The sequence below is a fragment of the Symphodus melops genome (genome assembly GCF_947650265.1).
Source record: "Symphodus melops genome assembly, chromosome: 1".
Classification (NCBI taxonomy): domain Eukaryota; kingdom Metazoa; phylum Chordata; class Actinopteri; order Labriformes; family Labridae; genus Symphodus; species Symphodus melops.
Window position 1 is genome coordinate 50,814,335 of NC_136691.1, and position 27,777 is coordinate 50,842,111.

The window sequence follows — 27,777 nt, forward strand, 5'->3', positions numbered from 1 at the left end:
AGCCGCATCGTTGTAAAAGCCGCAGTGTTCAAAACATGACAAAAAAGTAGCGGCTTATAGTCCGGAATTTACGGTATTCAATGTTTGTGACTATACAGACTGGAGGTAGGAAAACATGTCATAGAAACAGGTATGCATGACTTCATGGACCCAGTGACCACATCATGTCACAGCTAAGGCCTGGGCCTTTACTGTATCCGTCTCGTCGCCATTATTTTTACACTTTCTGTTCTTTCACTCTCTAATAGTCCTTGTTGTGTACTCAGGTCTCAAAATCAATAGCTGCCTCCCTTCAACCATAGAATTACCCAATCTGCCGTCTTTCTTGCTCCAGCAGAGGCGATTTCCAGTCTGTCACTTGAAAACAGAAGCAGCTTGGGAGACAGGCCGGAAGCAGACCTTGTTATCCGCTAGTCTGAGCAATGGAGCCGCTAATTCAGTACCAGAACAAGAACTACAGGCTGGAAGCAGAAGAGGACCAGTAGCAGGGAGGTGTCTGTGTGTGTGTGTGTGTGTGTGTGTGTGTGTGTGTGTGTGTGTGTGTGTGTGTGTGTGTGTGTGTGTGTGTGTGTGTGTGTGTGTGTGTGTGTGTGTGAGAATGAATGAATGAGCAGTCAGCTCAGAGTGGTTGTAATGGTGAAGGAGGCTGTCACCAGGGAACATGAACGTGTGCTCAGGGCTATAAATTGGAGGTCGCACATAAACTTAATATATCGCTGCATCGACCATGTCCACTGAGGACAGACACATCAGGATTTATTTTTTGTCATGAAGGAAACTAAGCCATATTCAAATCCTTTATGCTTTATCACAGTCCCATAGGACTCGACCGATTAATCGGCCAGTCGATAATACGGGCCGATATTAGCAGAGCCAGTGACGACATTATTGATAAGCTCTGTATCTTATACAACCCCACTTCAGAATATCAAAGCTATGACATTAAAATGTACGATCCTTCTAAATCAACTGTGTAGAAGAAACATTTAATATACAGGGTTCAAATCCAAGAGGACCACAAACATCCACTCAATGATCATGAGACTGAATGTAAAATATGTGTAACCTTCATGAAAGTAAGATTTAGAGTAGAACTGTGTTAGTCTGCTGTCTGAGTGAAGGATTTTCTCTGCATTGAAACGACGTTCAAAGGAACGCTGAACAGACAGCACACTGTACATTTGCCTTGAAATGATGTATAAAGTGACATTTAACTGACCCTGGAGATTCTGAACCATATCCAGCAGCACGGGTGTCAGTGTCTGGCTGTAGTTGTGGAAGATATCCAGGAACAGGACCTCTGTGCAAGGCTGCAGAGAGAAGGAGAGGAGACCAAAGGAAAGGTGAGTTAATAGCAAGATAAGATCCAGAAGGATATGATGTTAACCTACATAATGTGGAGCAGGGACAGTTCACTTGCTGATCAGTAATTTATTGTTTCTTTAATCCATTTAAGTATGTAATAATGAGGCCTGAACCAAAGAGCTGCAATAAGTTGTGTGTGTCTGTGTGTGTGTGTGTGTGTGTGTGTCTATCAATCAGAGTGATGGTAACTCAATCACTTTCAGTAGACTATTGGTTTCTAGATGACACACACACACACACACACACACACACACACACACACACACACACACACACACACACACACACACACACACACACACACACACACACACACACACACACACACACACACACACACACACACACACACACACACACACACACACACACACACACACACACACACACACACACACACACACACACACACACACAGGTGTTAGAAATCCAACAACATGGGCTGAGCCAATCCATGAACACCGGCTGTGTGCGACTTCTTAGCACACGTCTCGGTGACGTCTTAAAGCCTCTCTGCCATTGTGGTTCAGAGGTCAGCAGACACTTTGAAAAAGCCTTCCTCAGTGGGGAGAACAGGGGAAGACCATAATCAGTCATTAGAATGGGCAAACATGGAAAGACTGGATCGACGTAGGTGTTTTTATAAAACCTCCTGAGGATAACGACGCGCTACTTCAAAGGCCCGAAGAGGGCATACAGTACGTACGCAGGAAGGTTTCTGAGGACTCAGTGTCTATGCGAATGCTAAACAGAAGCCGTCTGTGCACAGATCTGCAGAGACGCTGACGTGGATCATTTCAAACATCCAGCCTTGGGGGACACTGAAGGTATAAACTCTTAACATAATGAACACAATTATGTACAACAATAAAAACTGCAACTCTACATTCTAATTAAGTCACTGTGACTTGGCAGCTGGTGATCAAACGTGTAACACTGAGTCATAAGAATAACAAACCCAACACTTACTCAGGAAAATGAAACACTGATGGGATACTTTCTGAGAGACAGCTGTTCAGTATTTCCTCCAAAGACTTCTAAATTGAGGTTTATTGTCCCGCTAGGTCGTCATGTCTCATCTTTCTGCTGAAGTCTTCTTTGAATGATTAAAACTAATCGGAATCAAAATGAGATTCAATTCATGAGAGGGTTTCTATTCCACTTGACGAAAGTAAAGCTCCTTTTTCTCAGCAGTTCAAAGCTTCGAGGAGGAATCTCGCTCCATGATGAATCTGCACATGTGTTGGTAAATGGACTTGAGCTGATATTGTGCTTTTCTACTCTTCTGACTACACTACAGTGGTTGCTATGTAGTATCATCCATCCGAAGTAACTCATCGATTTGTACACCGCTACCGAAGCAGCGGGAGCAGCGTGGGGTTAAGTGTCTTGTCCAAGGACACATCCGACATGTTGCTCAGCTGGGGCTCGAACCCTCGACCTTCCAGTTGAGAGACGACTCTACCAACTTAGTCACAGTCCCTGGTGTCGGTAGAGCTTCAGGTTCTAGATGTCTCAACAATCAGGTGAAAACTCCTTTATTTGACATTTTCGAAAAGAAAAAAAGCTGCTGCCAACTCAAGTAACTTCAGGATTTAAAGCTGCAAAACATTTCATCTGCTTTGAGCAACCACAAAATAACTTTGGATATTTGATACATAAATCTCAAATAAATTCTAATGAAGTGAAATTGTCTGCTCCTATAAGTCTTTACCTTTTCTTACAGCAATACATATGTATTTTAAATTCAGGTTTTTGTCTTGAACATTTGTACTTTAAATCATGACAAACTAAGAAATTTTATTTATTTATTTTATTTTATTTTTTTATTTTTTAAACACAAAGGACATTCATTTTTATGAATGCAATTCCTCTTGTTATTCCCACTTTAAAGACAAACTAGGGACACCAGAGAAATTGTGTGTACAACCACAATCACTGGACACTTACAAAACCCAGAGGGAGCTGAAAATGACAAAGACCACTCCGTTTGAGTTTGTTTCTGCTTCTTACAGATCATTAATAGCCTCAACAGTATTACATCTCATAGTGTGCATGTAGCTTACCCGTAGACTGTATTTCCAAGAGTCACCTCCTGATTCTTCAACAGCTGCAGAGAGAAGAGAAAGACGAGAGGAGAGAGTTATATATGGCTGCTCAATTGTGTGCACCTTGTCAGAGCACAAGTGTGAATGAATTTCTCTGCACTTGTGCGTTGTTCTGTCTGACAGTAGAACTGAATCCAAAAGTCAATACTCTCCACCACTGCACTGAGCCTGTGCGGGCCTGGCTTTATAAAGTGTTATATCTGAGCAATCAGTGTCATTATAACAAGTCTGCGGGGGCACCAGGCTGCAGGCAAAGTATGGTTTGATACTGGCAACTCAAGAGCTGTCAAAGCTTTAATCAACAGCAAGATATTTACCCTCTGGTCATTTTCCAAGAGGAGCCAATATCAGTCCATTATACAATAATATAAGATCATCCAGAGTAAGAGTCCTTCAGAAAAAAGCCCTTTCCTTACCAGACCACATGTCCCTTACATGAATAAAATAAATGATTAAACTCTTAATTCAATGAATTGCAAAGCAATAACACAGTCAATAAATGACATATGTATACAACTGTTACACTCTAAAGGCTTTGATTTATTTCTGTGTTTGACACAGAACCTCATTTCTTTTGACAGCTTCCACATAGAAACGAAGACTCTGTGTGGATTGTCCCCATGGGAAATTCATAGCTTGATCCAAAGGTAACTGGACTGGTGGCAGATTTGAATCTACTATGAACTGGATGACTAAGAACCTACACAGAAGTGACACGGGAAGAGCTCTGCTTTTCTGTTTGGAGTCCATTCGCAGTCCAAGACGAACTGTCCAATCAGGTAGGAGCAGGCTTTGATGTACGCAGGAGAGACAGTCGGTGTGAACAACCATGTCCATGCTAATAGCAGCTCCCATCAGAGTGCCGCTGTACAACTTACATTCTACTGCTGAACTAAAGAAAAGGCACAACTTTGTGATGTTCTGGACATAGAAAAAAACGCTGCGAGGATAAGGACGTCTGGAAGTCGCTCAATGCTAAACTCAGGCCCCACCAGAATTACAGAGAAATTAACATCTGTTCCCAAAGGAATAATTCATCTGTTAGATGATGATGATGGGTGTCAAAATACTGAACAAAATACCATGAACAGCAACATCACCACTGCATCAGATCCACAGAAGGTTCTAGGAGAGCCTGCACTCAAACACAAAGTGTTGCTTTTATAAAATACTAAATTTGCACCAAATGGCAATTAATCAACCTCTGGGGCAGCAGTCAAAGCTTATAGACTTTTTTTGGTTGACAGTAGACACCTAGAGAGTGAAAAGACTTCCAAGGTCACACGGGCAACTCTTGATCTAGAGTTCCTTTAGCACTTGTGTGAATAAACTCGGGCCAAACTGTGAGATGATGGCTGATGGGCTTCAAGATTTCATTTTGGTCGTCTTCATACAAAATGACTGTTTTCCTGCACGCAAGCTCCATCATTACCACTTGCACTGCAAACTTTTAAGAGAAACAAGAATAACTGCGGTAAGACACTTTGTCATTGGCAGTAAATTCTGCATTCATATTCAGTGTATCTCGATTTAAATTATAGTAATACTCCTGATTCCCAAAGATGTGCCTGTCAGCTCTGCCGGTCTGCATGTGCAGATAAGTGAGGACATTTGGATTCAGCTTGAGTATCTGCTGATGTGTAACTACCAAAGCTCTCAGGGTCTTCCTCCCACATTGCCAGCTCTTCCTCTGTGAGCAGGAAGTAGTGTGAAACGAGCCGGCGCCCAATCTCAGTCAGTGTGGAGTGTGTGAAGAAGGCCGTCTTGATCTTGTGAGCCTCCAAACTCTCTGGTTTACTGTCTGATGGAGAAAAGGTAAAAAAAAAAGAGAAAAGTTATGGTGATTGTGCCATATTAAAACATGTGGTATTGAAAAGTACGGAAATATTGAACTTTTTTGGGTGCAAAACACAAACCAAGTTAGTATGTAATAATAATAATACAGGTAAGGAGGATCATAAGACATACTCATCCAAAATCATTATCTATATTCTGCATGCTCGGTATATGACTAATGTATTATTAAGTAAAAACAGCATCTTGATGTATTTCAATCTTTTGACTTGACTTTCACACCTGCACTCTACCTGTGGCCCCTGACCCAACGTCACTACCCCTGCAATCCTCCAGGCTCAGTTCTAAAGCTCTTCCACACACACGGGCACTTCCTGTTCGTCTGTGTGACTGACAGCCGGGGCCGAATGAATAAGTCAGAAGGCTGCTCTGTGCCGTGTCTCTCAAGGCTCAGCTTTTCCCTGTAGCTATGCTAGCTACTCAGTTTAATGGTCAGAAATCAATCCGTCCTCTTTGTTTATTTATACAGAACCAAATTACACCTGAAGTTATCCATCAAGACTTTATATAATGCGCAAGTGAAGACTCTACCTGTTTGTCCTACAATGGAAAAAGAAAGAAAGAAAAAGGCTGCTGAAGTTAGAATGATGTTCTGCACCATGTGATACATGAAACCAAGGAACAAAAGATCCACAAAGCACATTTCCTGACTGTCAACTACAGATTTAAATAAGGCAAAGCACAGAGTTCACATGAGAAGAACAAAGACCAAACACACTGTGCTACATGGCTAATGAAGCACGGGAGGCCTGCCACAGCTTGCAATAAACATGAGCCGTGTAAAGGTGCCGTAACGCTGGTGTTGCTACAACGCTGTGCTTCTTTAAAAATCACTGTCAGCTCAGAAGAGTGAGCGAGTCTTATGATGGCCTCCAGTCATCGGCCTACGCTCCAGATAAGAACGTCTACCTTTCTAAGTGGAACTTCTTTCTCGTCCCTTAATGCCTGCCTCTTATCGCTCATCTACCCGTCCTTTAAACTCCCTCCATGTTGTCACTCCACACATCCTTTATTCTCCATTACTCTTCCTGCTCTCCTTCCCCAGAGCTCTCACGTCTTACCCTCGATGTTCTTGGCTGGTTTGTAGGCGTCGTTTTTTACAATCATCTTGATCAGGTTCATGCACTGAACGATGAAGCGTTCGAAGGTGACTCCCTCTCCTGCAGGAGTGAACACGTAGCTGACAGCGAATTCGAGGGAACGCTGGATCAGCGGTATAAACGCACACGGGTGGTACTCCAGGAAATCTAACAGCTACATGGAAGGAGAGAGAGTGTGGGTACAGAAGAAGAGAAGAGATAGTTAAACACTTTTGATTAACGGCGCCATTACAACAGTGATTAACCATGAAAGAGTTAACTCACGACTTTGGTGTACAGTATGATCATCTTCTCCAGCTTTTCTCTACATGTGCTATCTGGGCCAACCTGCCGACCTGGAACACAAATAAGAAACATCCAGGCTTTAATCAGCATCTGTTAATATGAAGACAGTCCCCGTGTAGTCGAAGAAACTTTCCTCTTTGAGATCCATTGGTCTCTTCACCTTGGCGGTTCCTCGGGTCTCTGACAAGGATTGTTGTATTTAATAAGTATCATTATAAAAAGGGCTTGAAAAATGACCATGAGTGACTCACTCTCTCTCTCTGATGTAAATTTAGCCTTAATAAAAACCAGTCATGGAGCTGGAGACTATAAAAGGTGCCTCGTGTAGTTTACTTCCTTGTCATCGTCACTGATGAACTGGGCACGGACCGGAGCGCTCTCTGTCTTTCCTGCGATCGTTTCTGAACAGCCAGGGTCATCTCTAACCCCCCCCCCCCTTTACACAGCACGCCATTCGCTTCTATCAGCAACTACAAATTCAATGCGACACTGGAATAATTACAAAAGTTAACTGGCTGGAGTTTGCTTGATCTTGCTTTTTTTAAGATTGTATACGGGCCGGAGATTATGGCAACTGAAGCACAGCACATTGAATTTATTGACTTTCTGTCCTGTTGACTTTCTTCATTGTTTCCTTGTTAGAAGGAGCTGACAGCTGGTTAATGTACGCTGATGTTGTGTAAGGTCATCAAAGTCTGAGAGAAATAAATAAAGTGGATATATGGATGTAGATAAGTAAACAACAAAGAAAGAAGAAAAGATTGCTGAAACTGAAGGACATGATTTTTTTTCTGAAAGGGAAAAAAAATACAAAAAAAACAATGTGGTGACTGGCAGAAAAAGATAGGTGACTTCAGTCGCAGCACAAACATTTTAACAAGAAAGAGCCGGACATCTGAATAGTCCACAGAGACTTCCCCCCCAAAAAATAACACCTGTTTATATAGCTGACCTTATCAGGCTGTGCACAGCTGATATTTCTCTCGAGCCTGGCTGTGAGCTGCCTGTCTGTTTCCCCTATCTGCCAGGCCCAAATACCAACAGGACCCTGACCCTGTCTACATTGCCATCAGCAGAGTAAATATTGGAATTGATAGTACTTGCTGATATCTTTAATGATACTTTTTCTTAGAATCTGCTGCTATGGCAGCTCATGGAGTCAAGCCTGAAAGTTATCTCAAACCAACTATGTGTTGTTGTGGAATAAACTTCAAAAGAAAGCGAATAAAGGGAACCATTGGACAGTGAGATCTGACAGGGGAGGGTGAGTTGATACATCGTGTACTGCTGTCAATCAAAGAGTTTTCTCGGACGGGATTTACCAGCACAGGAACTTCCCTGTGGTGCCAAGGTGCAAAGTTCTGATGCTGAAAAAGTTCTACATCTGGTGGCAGTAGCTCATGAGGATAGTTTGCAGCCCTTAATGTCACTGGCTGTTGTAATATTAACACCATGGCTGCTCTAACTTGAGAGCAGCTTCCCTCACAGAAAGAAGAAAAACTCAACCAGCCTCCCGAATAAATACCAACAGAGGACATCTCCTGGAATGACTTTACATGGAAAGTGGTTTTCTTCTTGGGTTTTTTTAAACTTGTTTAGAGACTGAGGCTGGAATCTTGAGGGACAAATAAGGAAACAACAAAGCAAAGCAAATAAATATTTCATTAAGTTAGGATAAGATATTACTTATTGATCCCCTTATTGAAATTCAGGATATAAATAAATATTTAATAAAGTTAGCTCTTAACTGAAGATATAAGCGACAATGCCACATTCACATTTTACAAAATGTCAAAAAGGGACTCTGAGTTCTCCGTTTGATTACTTAAGCTTTACTTTAATAGATAGCCAGTACCAACCAAAAAAGCTGCTCTAGGCCAGGAACGAAAGAGGGAGATTTGCAGTGTGTGATAGCAATGTTCCAGAAAGTGAACACATTTAGAAATGACCAATATTAAAGTGCACCTCTTAGCTCAGATTTAAAGTTGTGCTCTTTCTGCTGTTCAGCAGGTTTTATAAAGTCCCTGTCTGTTAATGTCTGTCTTGCCTCAAAGCAAATCAATTCCAACTTTATCACAGCAAGGTTTTTTTGGAAACCACATCTTCTTCAATCTTCAATAGTCATCATACACATGTAGCCACCACCAAATTAACATCAACTGAAGGTTAGCTGGGACTCCATCCGATTGGCCAATCATTGTGAATGCGCGCACGGCCCCTGAATCCAGATCTCTATCAAATTTGTGTGTACACACTTGTGTGTGTATGTCACATCTCTGGTGTTTAATTATTTCCTTTAGGAAGTCTTGAGGTGTGTTGATGCAGCTTTCATAATGTGAGGACAATGATGAGATAGTGTATTAGGCAGTGAAGTATTAGCACTACTTGGCTTGGTACTCGTCATTTCTCCAGTTTGGTTTGTTTCATGTCATGGCCTGGTGTTGTATATGTATCCATCTTCAACACAACTCAAACCCGGGCAGTCATGTCAAAAAACTTAGACTGCTCAAACTGAGTAAAGTATTTAAAGGTGTATGCTTGTGTACCGAGCAAACCACTGAGTGGTACCCGGGGTAATGCTTTGCCATGTCTCTCTGACCAATACGTTGTCAGTCGAGTGTGTTTTCAAGGTACTTTGATTCCCAAATGATGTCCATGGAGGGGCAGAGAGTTGAGATCACGTAAGACAGTTTTGTTACTTGAGTTTTATATTCCCTTTTTTTCTAAAGCCGGATGAGGTCACCATAACAGATTTGTCAGGCAGACACATTTAGCAAAGTGTGTTTAGCCTTTTCTTCGAAGGTCTAACAAATTCAAAAACTCTGCTTCCTAACTTTCAATCAAGCGAAGAGAAGCCAACATGGTCTAAAAGGTCTTCTGATTGGCACTGATTTAGATGACAAGCTCGTGACATAGGTGAAAAGGAAAGGATGACTCAGCCTGAACCTTTTTTTAATTTTAATTTGGAGACCTAGATGATGGGATCATGAGACCAAGACTGGATCTGAAGTATTTTAGACTTTTAAGTAGGTGCCTTCTGCATGCATTAGATCAAGCACCGCTAACGCAGTTTGTTTACTGAAGGGAAAAGCCTTGGATCAGAGATTGAAGACAGAGAAAGAGACGGGTACTCACAGCATTCCAAGAACTGTTTTAGCCTTTCAAACACTGCATTCAGGAAACCCTGAAAAGGAGGAGATGAAGAGAGGGTGAGATAAAGTTTAATCTCTTTGACATTTCTGCAGCTGAATCCCTCATGATTGCTTCATCTGTATTGCCCAGAAGCAGATATATTAACAAGGGAATAACTTAAGTGTGTGTGCGTGGATGCGTGCGTGGGCACACGTGCCTCTGTACTCAGGAGTCTAAATAAAAGTGCCAGCGACACAGCTTGAAAGAGAATCAATTTTCTGTAGCCTGGTGTAGACGCAGCTTAGCATAAGAAATTAGATGATAGATCGCGATGCAATCGGTTTCGTTCTGCATTAATGTTCAGCCATGAGATCAACAGCGGTGCCATTAATCACACATCCTGCCAACAAAGCCGAGCCACAAACCAGCACGGCTAACGGAGTTAGCGAAGAAAGAGGGGGGGTCACATGCGGGGCAAAGAAGAAAAAAGGTGGGAGATGATGGAGAACAGAGTTCGTGGCAGGAGTTTGTTAATCTATTGGTGGGATTGAGATAAACACGAGGAAGAAAAGCAGAGGGTAGAAAAGGAGGGAAAGATACTTCAACAGAGCAGGCGGGAATTTAGAAAAAAACGGGGTGCTGCGAAATAGACATTTTGGGCTCAATCAGTCATGATGAACGGGCTCTGACAGCTAAAGAGGAGGAGGAAGTGGGGGCTGATGGCACGTTTGGGAAAGAATACACAAGGATGAAGTGAGAAGTAAATGAACGTCAGGGAAATGGATTGAGGTGTTGGAGAGAAAAAAAAAGGTGGAAAAAGGGAGACAGAGAGGTGGGCATCAAATGAGCATGTCACAAGTAATGTGAGAAGCAGTTTGTAAAGAGAGAGGAGAGCATAAACAGAACAAAAGAGGGGATCCAAGGGGGTGCATTAGAGTGGCAATGTCAAACTACAATTTAGTGACTATTTCAGCTGTGTGGGGACAAGTTTGTGTGTAAAGACTCGCTCCAGAATTTTATATTCAAAACGTGTTCAGCTTATGAATCAGAGAACCAAATATTTTTCCATCGCTGACAGAATTGTTTTGAACACTGACGGATGGGATCCGAAGGCATCATTTTGAGACATTAGAATACTGGGGGGTGTTGGGGGGGGAGAACCCATCATTTGGTACTCCTCACAGAGCAATTCAACATGCAGGAAAATCCTGCACAAATTCATGACAATGTTGACAATGTCCCTGTTTGACACCGAGCAAACGTTTACTCAGTTGTGTACAGGACAGAGCGGCCAGAGAAGCAGCATCAGTTTGGATCCCAGCTCGCTCTCTCGCTCGCTCTCTCTCTCTCTCTCCTCCAACACGCGTGTGGTGAAAAGTGAAGGATTGTGTTAGACAATGGCTCATTGTAGCGTGCACAACTAAAGCTCACGTACCACCTTCATTGCTTCTTCCACATGAAAACGTTTGGTGGTCAAACCCACAGCAGGGCAACGCATGTCTAACCAAGGGTTGAAGCGTGTGTGCTTTGATGTGTTTTACCTTTTGATCCGAGTTTGGGACTCTAATCGGTCTAAAACGTTTCAGTCTCAGTTGCTCAGTGTTTGATACTTACCTGAGTTACAAGCCAACAGTGATGTGCGAGCCAGAGCAAGCAGCATAGTCATGGAAATTAGCCTCAGCAATTTTATTTATAAAGCCCTTTAACAAATCAGTCTGGACCAGAATTAAACATAGAAGGAGAGACTGGCTGCTTCTGTGTGATTCAGAGAAGCCAGCACTTCAGCATAGCATGGTTTCTTAATGTCACATAATATATTAAAGTGTTATGTTTTAATATTTAATCCGGTAAATATACTTGCATATTAGACCTTTAATATCAACTTTAAATAAAAACTGAAGATTCTTCATGATAGTCTAGTTTGCTGATGGAGGTCAAACATTCTCCCCAGAAGGTCTTAATGAGCTGACACGACTATTCTCTGTCTAAATGCTCCTGATGACAAAAGCGATAACTTTCCTTCTGCTTTCTTAGCTCCAGGCAAAAAAGAAAAGCAGATGCTTGACACATCCAAAGTGAAATTGGAACACTGTTTATCATTATGTTTGAAACAACAGAAGCTAATATGGAGAGCTGAACTACAGAAACCTGTCAACCTGAGACAGGTGAGTGTATGACTTCAGTCCATCCAAATGAAGGCTGCGAAAAGCGACAAGATTGGTTTTATTTACCATATTAAACACAATTATGTTAGTAGCAGTAAATTAAATTTCATGATGTCTTCCAGGCATGTTTTATAATAATAAAAAACTCACTTTTTTTCACTGATTGTCCTTAAAATAATTCTGTGAATACAGTTGATTAAAAAGTTTTAAAACAACAAGAAACCAACTTTCATGAAATTAATTACTTGAAGTTTAAATAGTAGTAGGTGCAGCTCATAATTCACTCAGAGCACATTCATCTAAACTAATCTGAGATATTAACTGCATCTTACGTCTGCTCACAGTGTGTAATAACTAGAAGGACAGCTCAAAGCTAACGATGTTTTAATGGGATTATTTGAACCATTACACAACCCACAAGGTCAAAGCTGCATCATAAGGAGGAATAATAAAGAAGTCTCTGTGGAATTTCTGTCATCAAAGGATCGACTCAGGCGAGAAATGTGAAAAAAAGTAATCAATGAATGATCCCAAGATTGTACTTAAATGTGTTTGTTGCTCAAGAAGGTAAAGAAAAACTTTTCAATTTCATTAAATTAAAGTTAAATCGTATTTGCATATAGTAACAGAATTTTCGGGTTGTTATGTAAACCATTTACCTCCAGACTGTTTTTCCAAACTGCGGTGAGGCGGATCACTGTTGATTTGATTTTGAAGAAAAAATAATTTTCCTTTTATTTTTTAAATTTGTTTTAATACCCTGTTAGATCATTTAATTTGTAATGCATTCAAGCAATTGCCTTATTTACTTTTGTTACTTCTCAGTAGCTAACTCTAATCTGGACATTAGTTGATATATCCAGCGCAGTCAAATGTGCAATTTTGTTAAATATGCAAATAAAAATGTAGTTTCCAAAAGGTCCTTAAACTGTTCCTACAAACAGGTCTTGCTTACCTCCTTTATTAATACTACCTCAAGCATTGCTACTCTTTCAGCAGACCTCGGCTGACCACACAGGCAGAAGTCAGTCAGACTGTGCAGCTTGAGCTCTGAAGACGGGGTCTATTTATGCAAATGACTTTGTTAACTTTGAGCCATGAGGGAATCCAGTCATTCCAAAAGGCACGCTGAAAACGTCCTCTTTTTTTACCACAGAGATTTAAATGAAATTGAATTACCAGTTTCATGGTGATGAGCTCTCTTCACACAGAGAGTGGGGGGAAAGGAGCTAATACAAAAACGTGTGACTCTTTGAACTGAGGCAAAGCTAAAGGCACTTTCCATCTTCACAGCCGTCCACATTTTGCACGCTATGATTGTAGCCATTTCTCAACTCAAAAAGCAAACAACGGCAAATATATCATCTTTTCTAAACTACGAGAGGCCATATGGCTGAAAACAGACGACTCACCATCACTTCCATATTGTGCTGGGGCTCTTGAAATCCATGGACCGTCAACTTGCGAAGCACTGTAGAGGCAGAAAGAAGAAGAATGAGAGTAGAAAAGTTTTCTTTAAAGATCAAATCTATCAAACATTAGGAAAGTGATACAAGATGCTTTTATTAAAGGTCACAGATCATCCTCCACCTAGTATCAATAAGTGATAGCACTCTTTAAAACATGTCTGTTACCTTTTATTGCCAATAATCCTGCTTTTGATCATACCTATAACCCCTCTATTTCAGCCCTGTTCAGAACAGGCCATTTCTGTGTCTGTAGCTTTAAATGCAAATGAGCTGTGTTTGACCACACCCCTCTCTGGAAGGGGATATGCCTTAGACTTTCCGGCTCCATGCCCATATGTTTACAGAGGAAATGCAGACTCAGAGGGCAGAACAAACACCTAGCTGTGGGAGTGTTACCCGCCTGGGGAGGGGGTTTCTGCCCTTTGTGATGTCACAAAGGGAAAATCTGATAAGTAGAACAGGCAGAAGACAGAGAGGATGGACCTTATAATAATACAGGATTTGTATACAGGCTAGAAAACATGGCAAATTCTATTTTTTATAACGTGACCTTTAATATTTGAAGCATCAGTCTATTGTCATATTTAATTGTGACTACTGATACTTACCAGTATCAATGGCCTTGTAGCTCTAAATCTATTTTATTCATTGCTGTTGTTCTGTTTGTCTCTATCCATTTCTGCATGTCCCTTTATCCCAATTTCAAACCTCGACAGTTTGAGCAGATGGCTGTTCACCATGAGTCCGGTCTTGCACGAGCTTTCTGCCTGTCTAAAGGCAGTTTTTCCTCAACACTGTTACTCTGCTAAATGTTGCTAAGTACTGTGCGCGTGGTCGTTAATGTTGCTTTGTAAATAATGTAACAAAGAGTATGGTTTTGTAAAGCGTCTTTATATAGTATTTATCATGAAATGCTGCTATAAAAATAAAGATGATTGGTGATCTCCTTTTGAGCCAAACGGAGGGTTTCTCTTGTCATGTAACTGCTTATGATCATCATAATGATACTGTGTCTGTGTAAGCATGCGGGAGTTTGCGTGTCTGCTACCTTTTAGAGAGAGCAGAGTCCTCTCCAGTGAGCTGAGTGCTGCAGCCTCATCTCTGGCATAGATCTGCTGGAGGAAGCAGTCCGTGTGATGGCTCCACAGGGAACATGCAAAGCTGTAGATGCCCGACGCCAGCTGTGGACATTAACAGTGCAGTCAATCACACAGGGATAGATCATTCTGGATCAGTGGTCACCTTTTAACAGCAGGCATTTGAGGTGAGCCTGAGGTAAGAGATGCCAGACTGTCAGCCATCTCCACATTTTACACCAACACAAAACAAATACAGACAAGGGGCGAAAAGAGGGACCCTGGAGTCCAATGGCTATTTTAGTAGCAAAGGAACTTCCTATAACAACCACTGGTCTAACAATATTTAGGCCTAATCACATTGAGAAGCAAACAGTAAATCAAAAAGTAGACAAAAATGCTCCAAGTGAGGGCAACGGTGTCGACACTAAGACGACATCCAATCACAGTATGATTCAGGTGATGTTTTTAATCAACTTGATCAGCAGAACACTGAATAGTTAACACTTAAGAGCGACTATTCAATACATGAAGGCCAAATGTGTGAGAACAACAACAACTCAAATTAGAGATGGGACAAAGCTGGTCCATTTTCGGTCTCGGTTCCGATATTGACGTAATTGACGGATGGGATTTCAGACTGACGGCACCGTTCCACGTCAACGATTGAGGGCGATCGTGAGCCACTTTAAACCTCCTCCGTCTCACTTTGAAGACATGCAGACTGAACTGGTCTCCATGACGACGTTCAGCCAAGTTGGAACAGCTCTGTTTTCATGCTGAAAAGTAACTTTCTTAGACTTCAGTTTAAAAGAAGTCATTTAAAGTGCGCAGTTGTGTTTTCTTTGGAATAGTTGGAGTTTTTAGGCATTTTAAATAATTCACTTGTTTTGTTGCTCTTTCAACAAGAAATGTTTGTTTACTAAAGCGTAGTCTAACCTTACACATAAAACCAACAATAACACTGTTAATTAGGGTTAAAATGCTCGTGAACAGTATCTGTACTCGTGCATCCAAAACAGATCAGAACTGATTAAGTGTAACGATGTATCTCTAACTGAAGTCCTTCTCGCCCCCTGATTGAGGTAAAAACAGGAATCAGAATAAGCCAATGAATAATTCCAATTATAATCCTCCAAAGCAAGAAAAAAAATCACAGAGGAGTGATGGGAAGTAGAATGAATAACTGACATCATATCGCTGGGTTTGTTTTTAACACTGAAAAGTCAAGTAGGCAAACTGTGAGCACTGGTAGTTTGGATGGTGACATACTGCTGAAAGAGGAAATCCCCACTTTGACAGCACAGCATCAGCTTTGATAGATTCTTTACAGAAAAAACTGCCACACAGGCAAGTTTCTTCTCTGGAGAGATTTCTCTAGTGCTCGGCATATTCCCCATCCCTCAAAATCACAAACTAATCCAAAGCATGGGAACCGAAAGAAGATGAAACAAGTTTAGGAAATAATCTCTATTTCTTTTTCGGGGACTCTCTCTCCCTTGGTGTTCTGTTTGCAGGCAGTCAAGTGATGTGTGAGAACGTGGTGTTTATCTGGGGTCATTTAAAGTGTCTTGTAGATTAAAAAAAAGAAATGTGTTTTTTGTGATGACTAGATCAACAACTACCAGAATGTCAAACTTCAATATTATACGAGTGAAAAACAAATGATTAGCATACCTGTTCCAATAATACAGCGGTAAGTAATAAGTCTGACAGAAACAAATAAATGAAATACATGAGAAAATAAATGGCACCCAATTTTTCAAGCAAACGTCAGCATTATGTTTCAACTGCACAAATACATCGGCAACGTTGTGGTACTTAAGTTTTACCAAAGAATCGGAATCCTTTTTTCTTTTTCACTGTTCAGTACATTCACGCACACAAGGAACTGGACTTAGTGTTTGGTGAAAAACAATAAGCAAAGGACTGAAGCAAAAAACAGAAAGAAGCTATAAAACAGCAGAGTTCCTGCTGACAACGTAGAGACAATAAGAGAAGAGAAAAAGCTCTTCCAACAGTTATAAAAGGAAATGAAAGAATAAAAACAAAAAGGAGCAGTGGAGGAGCTGTGCAGGTATATGCATGATTTCAATAGGAAAATGGTTGGTCTAGTGTGTGTTTTTGTGATGCATAAAATCTGTTTCAGCCTTCCCATTACTGTACTGTAGGTGTGGATGAGAGTCTGTGTGCAGAGAGATTACTGATGAGGCCAGCAGCAGAGGGGGAAGAAGCTGCAGTGTGAAGTTGTTGGTCCTCTTGTCAGGAACGTATGCACTTCAGGCCGTCTCTTCTGGTCTTGTCCCCATATAGAGAATAAACCCATTTTAAAATAATCCCCAAATATCCCTCACATTTAAGTTCAACCAACCTGTGAAATACAATGAACCACTGCTGCTCTCTCTCTAATTAGTATTATCGTTTGATTCATGGAGTTTATTAGCGACTTTAATACTCGATGATTTCACAAAAAGTTCAGATGACAGCGCTCTTTAGTTTTGCTCGTAGCTTCGCGCTGCACTCGAAATTTACACAAAATGACAGTGATCTAAAAAACATTTCCATGACATTTAAATAAGCAGAAAGTTACTCCTCTTTTCTCCAGACTCGCCATGAAAACAGCTTTATTCCAAGGCGATGAGCAGACCAGTGTAGCTCCGACTCTGAAGGCATCACAAACAGCAGGAGCTGCTTCTCACACTCACTGCAGACACTCGTGACTCGGACAGTTATTTCAGAGGATATACTGGATTTCTGTTTTGTTTATGTGTAAGATGTCACACTTTCAGCCTTTAAGACATGAGTGTGTGTGTGTAATGAGGGAGTCCAAAGTAAGTCTCATTTCTAAATACGCCTCCTGCTTTTTCTTACTCTCTTTCCATGTGCACACTAAGCTCAGGTAGAAATATGGCCTCGATAAATAAAAATATCCCAGAGGTGTTCAGAGCCACAGACGCTTAATAAAAGGTGTCATGAATAATTACAGTCTAAACTGAGCCACAGGCTGTAATTATAGCTCAAAACAACCAAACAAAGGTTCTGTAAATAACGTTAAAAATCAACTTTGTTCTACTTCAAAACAGCTTGTAAAAATATATCTGGACTATGGGCTCATAATTTAACCTGTTTTTCTTCCTGCGAATAAACCGTCTTCGGGAGTTTGATGTATAATTAAAAAAATCTGATGACCTTTAAAAGAAGGTGATAAACTTGCCGAGGTCACTCGTCTGAATTCTTGAGATACTTCATTAAAAAATAACACAGAAGAATTATCTATTTTATAGAACGGATGGAAAGCAGGGCTGTGTATTGATCACACAAACATGGGGTTGATGAGAGTTTAGGTGCGATCAATGAAAACTTGAGAAGCCTGGCTGAAGCCTGAAGGAGAGGCTTTACCGAGAGCGACTCCATTTACAGAAGCACATTGGAAAGTCTCCCATGGCTGCTGCACTCTGACAGAGAGGTTATCAAAGCTTTAGACTCCTGCAGGCTGGGAGCAGGACAGCTTCCTCCTGGAGGATATGTCGAAAGTAAGCATATGGATGAAGAAGATGACATCTAGTATTGCACTGGAGAGTCTGACATGCACAACTAAAAGGAAGGACAGAAGAATTTTAAATGTGTGGAAACCTTTATTAGAGTTCTCAGAGCACATGACCTTCTGACAGTCACTGTGTGTGTCCGGTGCCTCTTTTTATTTATTTTAAACTTTTACCTCAATATTTGGTGCCTCCGACTTTTATTATTTGCAGTGGTATCGAAACAGGCCCACGGAGTTGTCTGATACTGTTTGAATATCTACGTTTAAAAGGCATACCATGCAACATTCTGAATAGCATATTAAAAAAAAGGTCCCAAGGCCCCACCCACTCAGGGAAGCTGTGTCTAGGTGGATTAAAGAAAGTGTTGTCTCAAGAGCCCAACTGAAGGAGAACCAACAAACGTTAACTTTCCAAACCAAACTCAAATCAATCTGGTTCAGCTGTACATCATGAGTGTGGCACACGTCTGTCCCTGCCACTGAAACGAGACAGGAGGAGAGGTAGGAGGCTTAAAGGACCGTCATTCTTCTGATCTGAAAACCTGCTGTGAAAGTGGCATAGTAATGAGCCTTTAAAGCTCTATTAAAGACAGTCCTACACTGCACTACACTGACTTACAGGAAACATGTGCCACACCTGAATACACACTTCAACGAGCACCATGGCGTGAGCTATGTAGCGGGCCAAAGTGAACAGGGAGAACATATGACTGCCAGTTAATGGCGTTGGTGAATTCTTCCTGAATAATTCAAGAGGGAACTTCTAATGACTCTTAGAATCAATTGCTGCATGTGCGTGTCTGTGTGTGCGTGTCCAACAGAAACGACTCGCCAACAGAAGCAAAGAGTGTAAAAAGTGCAGACAATCTGTTGATGACCCAGTCTGCAGCCTTCAGCTCCTCTCCTTCTGTTGAACAGCACTAAAACCAGAAGTTGGTTCCATAAAGCTCGAGTACGAGAGTCAAAAAAAGCAAACCACCTCAACACGTTCAAGGTCCATGCTGTGTCTTCGTGGCCACCCCTCTCAAATACAGGACAGGACAGTCTTTACCTTCGATGTGAAAACATCAGACTCTCCCTTCCATGACATGGACTATCCTCCAGAGTGCTTTCACATTACATTATTAATGAAGCTTAAATCAGAGATTATCTGTTACATGAATGCACACTGTACTCAAGTACTTTATACTTTCAGATACTCACTCTCATCCATCTTCATTTCCAACTTTACAGGCCCTGCACTCGATCCTTTACTTTATTTTCTTCTCAGAAATTTGACAATATTTTTTTTTTCTCACTCAATTTAAGTTCCTTTATAGTAGGAGTGAGGCAAAGGCACGTTTATTTATGAAGCACCATTCATACATGAGGTAGAGGTTAAAAAAAAAAGCCCACTAATTAAGAACATTAAACACACTGCGGTTTAATACCCTTAACTTCCTAACAAGGCCATATTAGAGCACGAAATGTTATAGCAAGATAAAAAGTAACAAAACCCAAAATGTTTTAGGCTTTTTACATGATCGACCAATCACTACATTCTGGGTTGTTGTTACATTTTGGGCTCTCACAGGTCATGTTTTATAAAGAAGCGGGGACAGCTTAAAGAAGTCGATTTGAGATCTGCTTCAAGGATAAATAAAAACAACTTCTGTGTTCGGAGGATTATTAGTGCTGGAGGAGGAACACATGTACACCCAAAGGCCCACAAATACATGAGTGACAGAAGTTATCAGTATACACGGTGAGTGTTTGTATCCGTCTGTGATACTGTCCTTGTAGAGTATGGCGCCTGAAAAATGAGAGTCACAGAGTCGTGAAGCACAGGAGAGTGTACGGCATATATATCATATCCTGGATGAATGATAGTGACTGATATCAGGCAGCCTGTTGGGATCAGGCTTGGCGCTGCTGTGTTGAGATCCACTTTGATACAGATACATTCAGTCTGTCACCTCGTCTAACATGCTGCCACGATGCAAAAAAAAAAAAAAAAAAAATCCTTCGCAGTTCTACTGTAAACCTGAGAACAGTAAAGCGTTCGGTTTGATGGCAATAAGGTTGTTCCTCAATAACGGCACATCAAATGCTTTCTCTAGCACTGACGAGTTGTACTGGCAGGCCGCCCATTAGTAAAATAACGTAACATGAGAGAGAGGAACACAGGCTTGTGAGACACGCAAAGACACGTCTGCTGACGTACGTCCCTCTCGTAAATTAAACAACGATGGTGCGACGTCTCATTTTCAAAATGTAGCTTCCAATGTCGTTGTTTTCACATCTTTCTGCAGTTTCAGTGATTGTCTGATGTCAACGTGGAATACTAAAAGAAACTCTTCAAAAAGGGCGGGTCATGTGAATATTGTCCAAAACACAGAATGACGTGATCCCTCCTTCTGTCATCAGCAGCTCTGCATGTTTCAGATGACATCATTTACATATTAAGTAATACTCCAGGTCTGTTGGGCAGTCACGCCATCTGTGAATAAACCTTTATAGAGGCGGTGAACAAACATCTGGGACGCTCTGTTGCCTCCTGCTGAGTTTCTCCCCATCAGCGGGAATGATGCCACAGTGATGAGGGAAACTGGGAAGAGGTGTTGGGGACATCTCGTGTGACAATCGGAGCACACCGACGGATTTTTAAACAGTTGGCAAAGAGGAAGAGAGGGGGAGAAGAAAAAAAAAAAAAGGCAGAGTGCGGCAGCGATTAAGGAAGCAGCAACTCAACAATCATATCCCTCTGCCTTCTACCATCCCGGCCAATGTCCAATCCCTGAGGAGTCAAATGTATGAACTGCGAGAGAATGTCACTCATCTTCATGACGATAAAAGACACTTGTCTTATCATTCACTGAGACTTGGCTTAATGATTCGGACTCCGACGCTTCCTTGGATTTAAATGGTTTTGCAGCCCCCATCTGTCTGGACCGGGATGGGTGGGGGGGGGAGGCCATTCAACCTCCCATGGGAATTTACGCAGGCATTTATCACCGTGGTTTATATTCAACCTCGAGCTGGTGGAACCAAAAAGTGGTGAGAAAGGCGACTTCTCTCCTGCACAGCCCAGATTTCTCTTTTTCTTATTTCATATACTTTATTAATCCCCCAGGGTGAAATTCAGGTTTACACTTTTGGGGACATGCTTCTCACACAGACAGGCCTGAATCACACACACGCACAAACAGGACCTGTGAACTTGCATTAATGGAGGAGGCGCCCACTAAGCTGGTGGGTCCCCGAAGGGATTTAGTGCCTCGCTCAAGGGCACTGCTCGAGGAGTGGTCTGGCACCTCTGCAGCGACCAGACCAACTTCCATATTTTGGTCAGCATTGGGACTCGAACCGGCGCCCCACCAGTTCCCAACCCAAGTCCCTCCGGACTGAGCTGCTGCTGTCTGTACGCAGAGTTGAGTCATCTTCCCTGCAGTGAAGACTCAACGGCATCAGGTCTCATTTGCAGCTGCTGCCGTTTGTTCATTTAAAAGGCAGTTTAATTTGAAATTCTTATTCATGGCACATTTATTTTAACTTTGATCGGGACGCTGGATTATCTCTGTTTTAATGTCAGCTGGATTGTTGTTTAGGGTTGTCCATGTATTTGTTTCCTGCTGCAAACTAATTTCCCTGTGGGAAAATTAAAGACACCTTTGACGTCTCCCTGCTTTCTACGCCTATCCGGTAAGATGAGTCTGGTGAATGAGTTGAGCTCATCCCTAACACATCCTGCGCTTTCCAAGTAAAGAAATAAACTGTCGTCGTTGAATCATCTCCATCGATGCCGTCAACACGGTCCGTGGTTGGTTTGAAGGACGAGAGAAGTGCACATTGTCATCATGAAGTAGAGTAGACACACTCAAAACACCAGCACTCACACGTTCAAAGCACTTACGCAAACATTCTGTTGGTACTAAATTTAGTGAGAGGGTTATAGTGTAAACATACAGTACAGAGTAAAAGAGAGAGAGTAGACGAGAGGAGGCACCTAAATCACGATGCAGCTTCTGGATAAATGTCAGGAAAACAATGACTAAATCAAACTCACAGTAAAAGCAGTCCGGCCCTTCTTCAAGTTCTTGCAACAGTAAGAACATAATTACCGTAAATTCCGGACTATAAGCCGCTACTTTTTTCTCACACTTCGAGCACTGCGGCTTCTACTCCGGTGCGGCTAATGCATGGATTTTTTATGGGGGACAATGAGCTTCTGCCGCAAAAACATTTGACCTCGTCACGTCGGATCTTAATATCAGTCATTTTGCGCTTCATGCACGCACCCTCATCATGGAAAACACACGGAGAAATGCATATGATGCAGCTTTCAAGTTAAAGGCGATCGAGCTGGCTGTCAAAGAAGCTAACAGAGCTGCTGCACGTTAAGATGACACTGACAGCGACAACAGAGACTGAGGAAGTGAGTAATGAAGTCATTCTTACTCACAGGCAATATTCTCTATTCCATCCACCACTCTGCACCTGCACTTGATTGACTGATGACCCCACACACACCTGCGCCACACAGGCCCCTCCCACACACCATCTGCTGTTCCACTGGACTCAATTCACCACATCCCTGTCATTATCAGCAGAGAGCGGAATCAGCATAACCCTCCTCACAAATCCACCATTAACATCAATAATCTCAAACCTCTTCCCAAAGCTCAACCACATCCTACAGTAAATCAGTCTCCACTCACAATCAACATGGCCCTCCTCAATGTCCGCTCTCTGCTGAACAAGTCTTTTATTATGAATGAACTGATTTTAGATAGAAAACTTGATTGTTTGTTTTTAACTGAAACTTGGCTGGGTGCGGATGCACCTGCTGTTCTCACCGAGGCCTCTCCACCTAATTTTAACTGCTTTTATTCTACAAGGTGTGGTAAAAGGGGAGGTGGCACAGCTTCTATAAGCACAAACACTCTTGCCACCAAACCTATTTTATTTGAGCAATACACCACCTTTGAATATCACGCAATTGTTTTTAGCAACCCTCCGATTTTATGTGTCACCTTTTATCGTCCACCTAAAAGGTGTAGTCTTTTTATTCAGGAATTTTCAGAATTCTTAGCAATTTTACACAGTTCTTTTAACATGATTATTTTAACCGGTCATTTTAACCTTCATGTAGACAACCCACTAGACCCTCTGTCTAATGAGTTTTTAAATATTCTTAATTTCATGGATTTTACCCAACACGTCACACAGCCGACTCACAACAGAGGGCACACCCTGGACCTGGTCATCACATATGGCCTGTCCACCGGGGTGTCCTCTGTTGTTGACCTGGCTGTGTCGGACCACTACTGCGTGTTTTTTAACATCACTGGTTTTATTCAGCGGGAGACCTCTGTGAGAACTATAACGAAACGTCATCTAACCCCTGAAGTGGCTGCAAATTTTAAAGAGGTTTTAGAAAAATGTCCACCTACTGTTTTACCTGCCCCCTGCGATCTTATTATTGATGATTTTAACAGCAGACTACGGTCGGCCATCAACACAGTTGCCCCACTTCAAACAAAAATCATCAGTAATAAACCAATACCCCCCTGGAGAAATGAAGAACTTAAGAAACTGAAACGTAATTGTAGGGTCGCAGAGAGAAGATGGAGAAAAAACAAAATTACAATAAACCATCAAATGTATGCCGAACAGCAAAAAATATACAATAAAGCAATAAGAAACTCACGCAATAATTATTTCTCAAACCTTATCAATAACCATAAAAATAACACCAAAATTCTCTTCTCAACAATAGACAATCTACTCAATCCAGATTTTAACAAACCTCATTTTAACGCCACTGACTCCCTCTGTGAGGAGTTTGCAGACCACTTCATGGGGAAGATAGACACTATCAGATGTAACATTTTATCCTCCCAAAGTAATATGGTTTTAAGCACATCTGGGTGTCTGTCTTCACCGGAGGAAACACTGAACAGTTTTGTCCTGGTTAATGCTGAGACCCTTGATAAAGTTTTCTCCTCAGTGAGGCCCACCACATGTCTTTTAGATCCAACCCCAACCTCATTTTTTAAATTATTTTATGGATCCTTCAGAGAAGAGCTTTTGAACATGATGAATTGCTCTCTTCAGACGGGGGTCTTTCCTGCTGCCTTTAAAAGGGCAGTGGTGAGGCCCCTGCTGAAGAAGAGCAATTTAGATTTTAATGATTTTAATAATTTTAGACCAGTATCTAACTTACCATTTTTAAGCAAAATTTTAGAAAAACTTGTTCTTATTCAGTTGAATGATTTTATTAACTCACATAATGTCCTGGAGAAATTTCAGTCTGGTTTTAGGGTAAACCACAGCACCGAGACGGCCCTTTTAAAGATTTTAAATGATTTTAGATTAAATTATGATTCACAGAAGCTGACAGTGTTGATTCTACTGGATCTGAGCGCCGCCTTCGACACAGTGGATCACACTGTCCTTTTAACCCGTTTGCAGCACATCGGCCTGTCCGGTGCTGTTCACAAATGGTTTACCTCCTATCTCACAGACAGGACATTCATGGTAAGTCTAGATACTTGCTCCTCTAAGGTCCATAAAGTCACATGTGGTGTGCCCCAGGGTTCGATTTTAGGCCCAGTGCTTTTTAACTTGTATATGCTACCTCTAGGCAGTGTCATCAGGAGACATGGAGTCAGCTTTCACAGCTACGCAGATGATACACAGTTGTACATCTCCATGTCTCCTGATGACACAAGGCCAATGGATGCACTTTTTAACTGCATTTTAGACATCGAATCCTGGATGGCAGATAACTTTCTCCAGCTTAACCAGGACAAAACTGAAGTTTTAGTCCTCGGTCCTGAGGCTCAGAGAGAGAAACTTTTACCCAAATTACAGGCACTATCTTTTAATCCATCCACACAGGTGAAAAACCTGGGCGTGATTTTAGACTCTGAGCTGACTTTTATTCCACACATCAAGAACATCACCAAAATAGGTTTTTATCATTTAAAGAACATAGCCAGAGTCCGCCCCATTCTCTCTCGGGCCAACACGGAGACGCTAATGCATGCTTTTATCACCAGTCGTATCGACTACTGTAACGCCCTGCTCTCTGGTCTTCCTAAAAAGAATATTTCATGCCTACAACTCTTACAAAATTCAGCAGCTCGTGTCCTGACGAAGACCAGAGGGCGGGCTCACATTACTCCGGTTTTAGAATCACTGCATTGGCTCCCCGTGTCTTTCAGGATCGATTTTAAGGTTCTTTTAATGGTTTTTAAGTGTATTAATGGTCTTGGGCCTTCTTATCTGTCAGAATTGCTTTTACCATATGAGCCTTCGCGGTCCCTGCGCTCCTCCGGCAGAGGTCTTTTAGTCATCCCAAAAGTCAGGACACACACCCACGGCGAGGCATCCTTCAGTTTTTACGGCCCTCGCCTCTGGAACAGCCTGCCGGAGGACCTCAGGGCCGCAGAGAACGCTCATATTTTTAAGAGCAGGCTCAAGACCCACCTTTTTAGTCTAGCTTTTAAATAATATTTATTCATTTTATCTGTTATGATTTTAGCATTTTATGTTTACTTATCTCTTACCATCATTCTATTGGTTTTAGCTTTATTCAGTCTATTGTTTGGCCTCATTTTAAAGTTTTATGTATTTTACGTTTCTTGCCAGTGTTTCCTCCGAGGGAGCCCTCTGTGTCGGGAGCGGTGGAGGGCTGTGGCTGCCTGGGCGCCGTCCTGCGGTGCCTGGGTGGAGGTCAGGGGTCTCGGCCCCGCCTCCCCTGGGCACCCTGTGATGGTGCCCCTGATGGCCGCGGCCGATCTGCTGCTCTCGATGCAGACGGCTCCTCTTTGGCGTTTACTTACCTGGTTCATCCGTACTCAGCCTTCTGTCCATATCATTGATGCTGGTGTGTGTGCATGTGTGTGTATGGGTTTAGGTCTGCGCATGTGTGTTGGAGCGTGGGGTGACTGTGAGTATGACTGTGAGTGTGATACTGTCTGTATGCGTGGGGGATGGGGGGAGGGTGGGAATGATTTTAATGTGATTTTAATGTGATGTTAACATGTAAAGCACTTTGTGCTACTTTTAAAAGTATGAAAAGCGCTTTACAAATAAAGTTTGATTTGATTTGATTTGATTCTGAGGCAGTGAATGGATGGACTTTTTCTTGTGAAATATATTACGGTCATCTTTTTCATCAGCCGTGTTACAGACACCGTCGGCTAGGCTTCGTATTGTAACGGTTCATGTTGTAAAGTCAGTAGTTGATAATGTGTTCATAATTCCGATTATGTGGAGAGTCAGTGAATGCACCAGCGAGAACGTGTTGAGTGGCTGTATGAGAGAACGCTGGGGGAGAGAGTTGGATTGTTACGGCAAGTTATGTGTTGCTCTCGGCTGTAAACGGCGTGGTCACGGCCGACAGTGATCGGGTTATTAAAAGTTATTATTTGAACGCTCTCGTCGTCCTTTAACGTCCGTACGGACGCTACAGTATTTGCGGATGTTACCGGTAGCCTACGTCTGTGTAAATAGCTCTTGTTATAGCGTGGACACCTGCGGCTTATAATCAAGTGCGGCTTATATATGTACAAATACATTTATTTACGGTACTTATTTTTAGCTGGTGCGGCTTATATACAGGTGCGCTCAATAGTATGGAATTTACGGTATTAGAACACTACATTTTAAATTTCGTGGACAGAACAAAAAGGACAGAAATTAACTCGTCCTTTTTGGTAGCAGATACAGCTCTATTTTAATGATCAAAAAGTATGTCAGCTTCAAAAACACTGCTAACCCATTAATTCAGTCGTGTTTTAAACCAAATCTGCCATAACACAAAGTGTACCCTCACCACACCTCCTTTCTGCCTTTAGTCAATGGGGTCTCGAGCATTCAGCCGTGAGTTCTTTTTATTTTTCTGTCAGGTGACCTTGAATGTCATGAAAGGCGCCCTAAAATAAAATGTATTATTACTATTATTGTTATTATAGGACATATTTTTGTTGCCATGGTAATAATAACAATCATTAACTGCTGCTATGACTTCTATTTGTACTTGCAGTGGTATCGAGACAGGCCATGGAATTGTCTGACACTGTTCGATTATGTAAGTACAGCGAACAAGTATTAATATTGTTTAATTCTTACTAGAATCATGTCAGTTTAAATATCTGGTAGCGTTAACAACCAGACCAGTAACCTATATAAGAAAACATACTGAGTATAAGTACACTTAAAGGTCACATATTATCCTCCTTTTCAGCCAGTCTCAGAAAATGTGAAGTTTCTTGTTAAAAAATCCACTCTGCTCCTTTATTTGAGCATGGCTATAAACTCCTCCATTTCAGTTCAGTTCAGACCTTTATTGTCCCCTTGGAGGGAAATTTGATTCACAGAAGTGGAACAAAAAAGCACAACAGATAAAAAGACAGAGGTCAGTGCAACACAACATAATTCCTCCCACAGAGGATGGTCAGAGCTGGACAAACTCCACTTTGTTTTCCTCACAATTGATCTGTTCTAGATATCTGCAAAGGAAAGCTGCTGTTCCACTTATTTAATGAGTGTATTCACAATACAGGAAAGACGATTCTTGTTTTGGACTCAAAAGTGACTGTACCATGAGATACAACAAAAGGTTAAGAGTCTCGATCAGAACAGACTGTTAAGTCTTTATAGTCTGTAGTCAGACTGTGGACACAGATTA

The 27,777-nt window shown here is 41.7% G+C and overlaps 1 protein-coding gene across 1 annotated transcript in view; it reads right to left on the reverse strand.

The window, feature by feature from the left end:
- Positions 1–27,777, reverse strand: part of ipo11 (importin 11) — a 125,473-nt gene that overhangs the window by 88,355 nt on the left and 9,341 nt on the right. Inside the window, exons 5-12 of the mRNA XM_079365452.1 lie at positions 14,527–14,659; positions 13,422–13,480; positions 9,848–9,896; positions 6,692–6,762; positions 6,389–6,581; positions 5,122–5,274; positions 3,432–3,475; positions 1,220–1,310 (exon numbers count right to left, since the gene is read on the reverse strand). Of these exons, the coding sequence (XP_079221578.1) occupies positions 1,220–1,310; positions 3,432–3,475; positions 5,122–5,274; positions 6,389–6,581; positions 6,692–6,762; positions 9,848–9,896; positions 13,422–13,480; positions 14,527–14,659 (793 nt within the window). The remainder of the gene's footprint in view (positions 1–1,219; positions 1,311–3,431; positions 3,476–5,121; positions 5,275–6,388; positions 6,582–6,691; positions 6,763–9,847; positions 9,897–13,421; positions 13,481–14,526; positions 14,660–27,777) is intronic.